Source organism: Pundamilia nyererei, unplaced genomic scaffold (genome assembly GCF_000239375.1).
Source record: "Pundamilia nyererei isolate P.nyererei 1_Seehausen unplaced genomic scaffold, PunNye1.0 scaffold00012, whole genome shotgun sequence".
NCBI lineage: Eukaryota > Metazoa > Chordata > Actinopteri > Cichliformes > Cichlidae > Pundamilia > Pundamilia nyererei.
In genome coordinates, this window is record NW_005187413.1 from 133,711 (window position 1) to 142,137 (window position 8,427).

Genomic DNA, 8,427 nt, shown 5'->3' on the forward strand with positions numbered 1-8,427 from the left:
TATATATATATATATATATATATATACGTACGTGTTGAAATGGGAGGGCAGAAAGTGAGCACTTATGTTATTGTCATGCAGGTGCATATGCTGTTTCATGACTGTGGTGCATACAAATGGAAACTTAATGTGTCTTTTTTTCCTACCTAGCTAAAAGGGTCAAGACCACTATAGACATGAAAAATGTCTACAGTTTTCTCCTTTTATGAAATGTTCACCTAAAGTTTCTCAAAGATTTTATTTTATTTTTTTGCTACCAGCGGGTGTGTCAAAAATTCATCTACTGAAAAATTCAATTTTGAGATTATTTTTCTAAATATCCATTAGTTAAAAGACTAGTAGGGCTAGTATATATGTGTAATCTTTTAATCTCTCTCTTAAAATTAGAAAATAGAAACTATGTAGGCTTTTGATTTTCTGAATACCAATTGGACATTTTGAGAAAGTCTAGTATAAATGACCTTGAGGTCTTAATAATGGAGAGAATCTATTATAGACAGAAAAATCTCTACAATGCAAACACACACACAGAAACAGCCAATGCTTTTTGGTGTGCACACTAATAAAAACTACAATAAGTAAAGCAGACTTAGCACACGCAAGGACATTTTTTTTTCCACTGTACAAAGAACATTACTTAAGGTCTTTTGTTTTTAGCTTATTTGTCTTGACACAGACACATCATGAGCCTTCTTTAAACACCATGCTGGGATTATAATACAGTGTAGTAAAAAGTAGATCCATATACTTTGTTCCCGCAGGGTGTAGTAACATGAGGCACGATGAGTCTTCAGACAACAAGACTCCAGAATACAAAAGATAAAACCTTTTGGGGCTGCGACTGCTGCAAAAACATAGACATAAATACTTACACAGTGGTCTTTATGGGCCCAGAATTACGCGCTGTTTGCCCGCTGTATCCCAATTTCTGTTTGTTTTTACTACAGTAGGTATGTGGCTTCTGCAGAGGCATAACAGAGCTCTGCAGGAACAGCTCAGTGGAAACGGCCTATTCTCTCCTCTTGTTTATATTCATATCTAACTTTCAGTAGATGAAAATCATTTTTAACCATTTAGCATACAGTTTGTGGTGTTTGTGAAACATGTAGGAGAGAATCTGACTCATTATAACACCTGAAAAGCTGTTATTACAATTATTTGTTTACAGTTTCAGTGAGCTTTCTGCATTTTTCAAATATCAAGATTTGGTTATAAGATCAACTTTTTGGTAACTTAACCTGCAGGAAATAATAATAATAAAAAAAGATTCCGTCAGGTTAAATATACTGTTAGTTTCTCTATGTATTTTTGAGTCTTGTAGGCATTCGGAGTGCCTTAGACACGTTCTGTTTCCCGTATGAATGACAGAATTATTGTTGGCTGCTGCATTTTTTTTCTTTGTAATGCAATGTTTTATGTCTTGGGAGTTTTTTAAAAGGCTAAAACGATGAATGTGAAAAGCAAAGCAGATATGCAAATATAATTTGTGCAGGTTTAGAGAAGTCATTTAACTAACAAGAGCTACATTTGAAGTCTGTTGTAACACAATTTTAACAAGGGCCTGTCTGCCAATCATAAAAAAAACTCAATGTCAAATATTTCTTCAGAGTACTGATTGCACAAGAGTGATTTTCAGCTCGCTGGTGCAGCATTTGTCCTGCTACTTTTTTTAAGCATTGTTCACTCTCACCATTTTGGCAACATTCATTCATTGTGTTTCTTTCTCTCTTTTTTACTTTTCATTTAAATATATGATAAAATCTCTCACCAGTCGTGGTTTGCGGTTCTACCTATTTGCTCCCTGTCTCCCTTACTCTCAAAAAACCTTTCTGCTTTCTTCTGCCCTCCACTCGCCCTCCTATCACAGTTCATTAACATCACTGTTTGAATTCAAGTTTGAAGGCTAAAGCTGATTAGCGATCAGAATATGTTTGTAGTTTTTCTTTTTCATTAGAGATCCCCGCATATGCTTGCAATACATAGTCTACATGTACTGAAATGCTTGTGTGTGCTTCTTACAAGTTATCGTGTTTGTATCTCCGGTTTATCATTCAGTTCCAATTGCGGTATGTGTAAGTACAGTCATGTATTTGTTTGTATTTACATGCAGGCCCATGCTTTGATTTGTGTGGGTGCATTTGCATGCATATGTACAAGAGGTACTAGAGTCAATTTTTTATCAGCAAACGTCTGTGTCTGAGTTTCTGAAAATGTGTGTTCGCTCCATATCATCGTGGGTACCAGGTTGCATGTCACCGGGTGGCCTCTGTAACTCTCTGCTGCAAATGAGCTGGCAGAGGGAGAAATGGAGAGATGGTGGGTGAAAACAGAAGGAGCAGGGAGTGATTGATTGATTTTGCCTTTCTTCCAGTGGAGTAACATCAGGAGAAGTTGTTGAATATAAATGATGTTAATGAACAGTTAAGTCTGTGTTAAAGCACTTGTAGCAAAGGTTGACAAGCTTCTTTTAGAGGTAGTTGTCAGTGATTTGGCGTGTTTACCTTATTTAGTGCAATACTCCCAAAAATGTTGCCATTATTTGTCTAGCCTTTCAAGTAGATGAGACCATTTTCCTACTGTGAGTTACGCTTAAAAATGTTCTGGGAAAAGTAACATCCAGTTTTGTATGACTACTGCAACTGGACACAGCTGTAGTACCTTGAACGTTACCTATACTTCCTCACTATATTTTCTAGCTAGAAAAAGCTTGTCTACATCATTGTTTTACATGACCTGTTGATAAAAAGGCAATATCCTAAAAACAGAACTGATAGATTAGTAAGAAAGCCAAGAGGAAATAAAACTAACTAGCCAGCAAGGGCAGCTTAAACTGACTGATGACTTCTCATTCTGGAGCCCATTTTTTTATCGTACTGAACTAACTAACCTAGAAACCAATTTTCACTGCACCATATGTTGTAATGCTGACATCAAGGGGCAGAGAGATAATGGTTGTGATCAGACAAAAATCAGACAGACTTTAGACACAGATAGTGTTTTTCTTGAAAAAATGTTGGGTGGCTGTTTCAGACCATTTGGTAACCAAAATTCAGGCAGTCAAATGACACTGGATGAGAAAAGGAAACATGCATTTGGTTACTTCATTACAATAATGTGATGACTGTTTCTTACTTTGCAAAAGATGGTTTGAATGGACCTCTATTGTTTGCAGAAACATCATCAATGGCACATTTTCCCCTTCATATTGAGACCAGTTTTGAGTGGGGGAAATGACATTTAAACTGTGTTCATTGGACAAAAGACTGTAACAAAACTCTTATGTATTTTTGGGGATTTATACAGTAGTGATGATTGGTTTTATTTCACTGTATCACTATTTTGTGAAGGAAAATATTATTATTTTTTTATCCCAAGAATCAAAGTTTCTGTTTGCCAAGAAGGGGAATATTTTGACAGAAGCACATGCATTCAAATACATGCAAAGCACACTAAACCTCTCTTAGGCATACACAGAGATGCTTATTGTCTGTCACTTTCTCCTACACTCACAAATGCACACACACACACAGACTCAGACACACACACTTAGCCTCCATATAGTTGAGATGGATGAGTATGCAGTAACTGACAGTTGATTCATCGGCCCCGCAGCCACCATACATATTCTAATGCAGCCTTGAGGAAAGTAAAAAACTTGGAGAGGGAAATCAGGACTTTTGCTTTTAGACTGCAGGAGTAAAGGGACCATTATTCTTACCCAGCATAACAGAGCTGTCAACTGACGAAGCACATGCCATCGCAAAGAGATTCATTCTCAGAGACCACAAACTTCAATCTTTAAATGACTCTTTTAGTTGCAAGTGTTTTCAGAAGATTACTGTGTAGCGTAAGGAAGCTTCATTTTAAAAAGACCTTTAATTGGTTGGTCGTCTATTTGCACGTGTGTGTTTCTGAGCATCATTGCCTCCATCTTAATAATCATTGATCAACTTTCAAGCTGATCCATGTTTAGATGCCTCAACGATTCTGTATCACAACAAAGCTCCAGGAAACTAATTTTTATTTTTATTGTTTTACCTAAAAGAATATTACAGTGTGATTATGACTCACATTTTAAGGACACAAGAAGTTAATCCACACTTGGACACACTTGTTTCTAGTGCAGCTCAGGCACATCATATCCTTCCGTTAAAAAGTGGGTCATGACCACTGTTCAAGGTGCTGATATAGAGGTCTTCTAAGAAGTGGGAGCTGCCCATACTAATTACCATAGTTCATAATGATGAACAGAATTCTCACCGGCACTGTCTGAGGGCCAGTAAAAAATACTCCATTTAATTTCCATGCCATTGTTTCCATCTGCTCCTGTTGCTCTTTAACTGAGCCAGTTGTTGAGTCACACTACTGTGCCTTCACATTTTGTTTTGAAAGTTAATATTACTATGTAATTTGTCTTTCTCAAATAATTACATTTCCAGTAGATTGCATATACCTAATGTCTTCTTCCTGAAAACAGAAGATCATTTACTTGGTCTCATACTCACCATGTATTACACATTCATATGTGATAGTGGGGAGTATGAAAAGTCCCTTGTGGCATTGGTGTTTAGCAGCACTTTAGCACTTTATATGCTTTTAGTGAAAGTCGTTTTGTCAAATATTTAAATTTCCCCATTATATATAGTATTTTCCAAGTAAAGCAAATGGTCTGCTTTTAGTTAGACTTATTTTCATATGGGTTAGAACTTTTCTTGCCTGTGTCATTTCAGAGGTTACTTTCATTTTGAAAAGATATTGCCTATAAAAGGTGAACTTGGTTTGGACAAGAAGAAAAAAAAAGGAAAGAGCAATAAAACTTCATGCTTTTAGGCTTGACAGATGCCATTATTTCAAAGTAGCTGTCAGCAGTGTGTCAACAAAGTGATGGATTAATGCTACAAGTAAAGAATTTGACATCTCAAATGTCTCCTTTAGCTTTAATGGTATCTATTTTCACTGCAAAAGGTAAAGTGCACGTTAGCAGCAGAGTAATTCTTAAATATTACATTAAAAGTTGATGGATTTGTACACTTAAAGGTAAAACATGTGTCTGTGAAAGGATGTGAGAAGTTGAGTCTCAGATAATGGATGGATGGATGGATGGATGGATGGATGGATGGATGGATGGACCAAATAGGCTGTAGTTGCTACTGAAGTGTGAAAAAAGTACTTGCCTATATAATGAAAATATAAGTCTTAGATTCTTATTTCTGAAAATTACACCTCAAACCCAAAGAGAAGATTGGAGACATTCAGTTTTTTTGTACTAAATACTGGAACACAGCCGGAATTCTTGGCAGCAGTAAATCCTGTAATTCTGCATTACCAATGGTAAGGCCACCCATATGGAAAAGAAATAGTAAAAACATATATGATTTACTCATGAAAGCGGCCACTTTCTCATAACTTTCTTTTTTTTTTTTTAGTAAGTATACAGTACAAAACATACAAGTTTCATTATATAATTTTTCAAGGGATCTTATATGTGTTTTCACTCTTGTATGCTTTTCATACAAGTTTCATACAAGACAGATACAAACTTTATAAGATTTATATATATCTTTTCCATATGGGCAGCTGCAGATATAGTTAAAGTGAAAAGAAAGTGATGTATTTTTTTTCCTGTTTGCTGTGTGACTTATCAGGGACTGTGTAATTTTTCAGGGACAAAACCTTTTATTGATGTATTCAAAAGAATATTTATTGATTATTTTATTTTAAAAAAAGAGAAAGATTTTACACTCAAATAAACATTTTTGTCTTTATTTCACAGCTCCACCCACTCCCATTGCACCTCCTGAGCTTCTTTCTGTTGGTGCTACTTACCTTTGGATCAAACCCAATGCCAACAGCATCATTGGTGATGGGCCAATAATCCTGAAGGAAGTGGAGTACCGGACCACTTCAGGGAACTGGGTAGAGACCCATGTGGTTGACTCCCCTACATATAAACTGTGGCATCTGGACCCAGATGTAGAATATGAGATCAAGGTCCTGCTTTCCAGACCTGGAGAGGGAGGAACAGGACCCCCAGGTCCACCACTGGTAACCAGGACCAAATGTGCGGGTAAGTAAGCACTTTTTTCTTTGTTATTGCTTTAATTATTTGTTTAATTATTTTCCCATTTATGTTGCCTTTTTACCTATTTCTCAATTATTTTTAAAAATTTAGATTTCATTTAGAAATCTCTCTTTGCAGTTGCTTGATCCTGTTTTGTCTTATTTCTGTTGGACAACTGTACTGTGATCCACTGATATACTCAGCTCATTAATCCTTGGGTAGCACTAATATAATAAGAATGATTTACTATGGTCTGAATATGATGACAGCATGATTTGGAGCCAGAGAGGTAAAAAAGGCTGATGAGAAAGATAACAAAGAAGGAAAAAATGAGGAAAAAAGTGTTTCCTTTTACGTCTTCTTGGGAAGAGAACGCAAATCAAAGCTGATGATAATTGACATGTTAAGAAGAAGCCCCAGAGATGAAGAAATGTTGGAGTGCATAGTTTGCAGGGAAGAAGGTAGGAGAGGTTAGGTGGGGGCAATCATGGCCAATAATGAGTATCCCAGCGGGGGTGTAAGGACGCAATAAGTGGCAGTTCATTTGATAAAATGACAGCCCATCAGATCTCTGATGGCCTCTTATGTGTGTGTAGGTGTGTGTCAGTGTGTATGTGTTAAGTGTGTTCTTACTTAACAAGTAGGAAACCATCATTCTCCATTCCAGCATTCCCTATGGACTTCTCTGTGTTTGCATTTTGCCATGCAACTAATTGTCTTTGTTCTATCTTGGCCTTTTGACCTTTTTTGTTGCTTTCACTGTACTACTTTAGTCTTCTGATTTTCTGACGCTATTCTTGCTTCCCACTCTCTTTCGTTCTTAAATTCATTTTCCCACTTCTAACTTTTTTCTGTCCTTTTCATTTCCTTTTCTCTGCAATGTTTTCCACTCTTTTGTCCTGACTTCATTTCCTTCTTGTCTTCCTTTCTCCCATTTTAGAGTTTTTTCACCCTTTCTCCTTTTTCATCACTTGGGTTTTACTTTATGGTGTCGTTTTTTTGAACTCTTCTTCCCTTCTGTCCTTTAATGTTTACTTCTTCTGTTTTTGACACTTTCCCCTTTTATTCACGCCTCCCCCTTTCTTCTCTGCCATGTCCTTCTTCCTTCTGCCATTCTGTCTCAGTTGTTTTTCTCAAGGGCTTCATTTTATGAGAATTAGAGAGAACAAGACAAAATGATGATGAAGAGTGAGAGGAGATCAAAAAGATGAAGGTGTTATTCTGTAAAGACAGTGGGCTCGATCTGGATCTAACCTTGCATTCAAAGAGGGGAGAGAAAGAGAAAATGCTTTAATAATGCTCTTTTTTTTGATGGAATATACATAGCTAGTGTGTGTGCCTTGGGGCATTCGTTGTTTATGCTACAAGTTCTGTCAAAACTTTGGAGCATTAACTTGGCAGATGCTTAAATTTAATTGGAATGGGAATTTTGTGTATTTGCGGTTGCTGTGTTATGTGTGAGTGAGAACGTGTGAACTCTACTGTGTGCATATCTTTCTGTGTTTGTGTGTGTGAGTATGTCTGCATTGTGTACATGCTTGTGTGTCTACCACAATGTGTTTGTGTTTGTGCATTTGTAGTCTTCAGTCCACCCCATGTTTTTTCTTTTTTTCTTAACTCTGTGGTAATCAGCAGGTGAAAATTATGTGTTAACACTACAGTCTCTGTTTTGGTCTCTCTCCCTGCTTCCTTGCTTTATCTATCTCTCACTTTCAATCTCTCACTCTTACTTTCTGTCTCCCATATTGAAACACAAGTAGCTGGTGAGGCGCTGGGGTCTTATGGGCCCTACGCATAAATGTTTTCTCATAAAGAACTCATTGTGCAAACCTGCTAGCTAAATAGCTTACTAGCTTGTAGAATATGAGCCTAACCAATTCTTTAAACGAGGCATAGACCTTACCTTCTATCCTTCTATCTACAGAGAAAATGCTTATTCAACGTATCATCCAGATTTTTTCAGGTTTGTGAATCCACAGCTACAATACTCAGTGATGATGCAGTGAGATGACTTTGCTAATATTAAATTACAGTTTGAAGAGTGCTTTTACAAATTGATATATACAGCAGATGCCAGTTTGCAGAATTACTAGTAAAAATGTTAACTCTTTCTTTTGCTTTTAGATGTTGTAATAAATAAAATTCTCTACCTATACCAGTTAGAAAATGCACAACAGACAATGTTTATGAACGTTTTTACACAGCCAGAGTGAAATTTGCTCACTATAGGGAGTGCAGAATTATTAGGCAAGTTGTATTTTTGAGGAATAATGTTATTATTGAACAACAACCATGTTCTCAATGAACCCAAAAAACTCATTAATATCAAAGCTGAATGTTTTTGGAAGCAGTTTTTAGTTTGTTTT

The 8,427-nt window shown here is 36.5% G+C and overlaps 1 protein-coding gene across 1 annotated transcript in view; it reads left to right on the forward strand.

The window, feature by feature from the left end:
• The window catches only part of ptprt (protein tyrosine phosphatase receptor type T), a 308,462-nt gene that overhangs the window by 93,498 nt on the left and 206,537 nt on the right, over window positions 1-8,427 (forward strand). Inside the window, exon 8 of the mRNA XM_013908559.1 lies at window positions 5,774-6,067. Within this exon, the coding sequence (XP_013764013.1) occupies window positions 5,774-6,067 (294 nt within the window). The remainder of the gene's footprint in view (window positions 1-5,773; window positions 6,068-8,427) is intronic.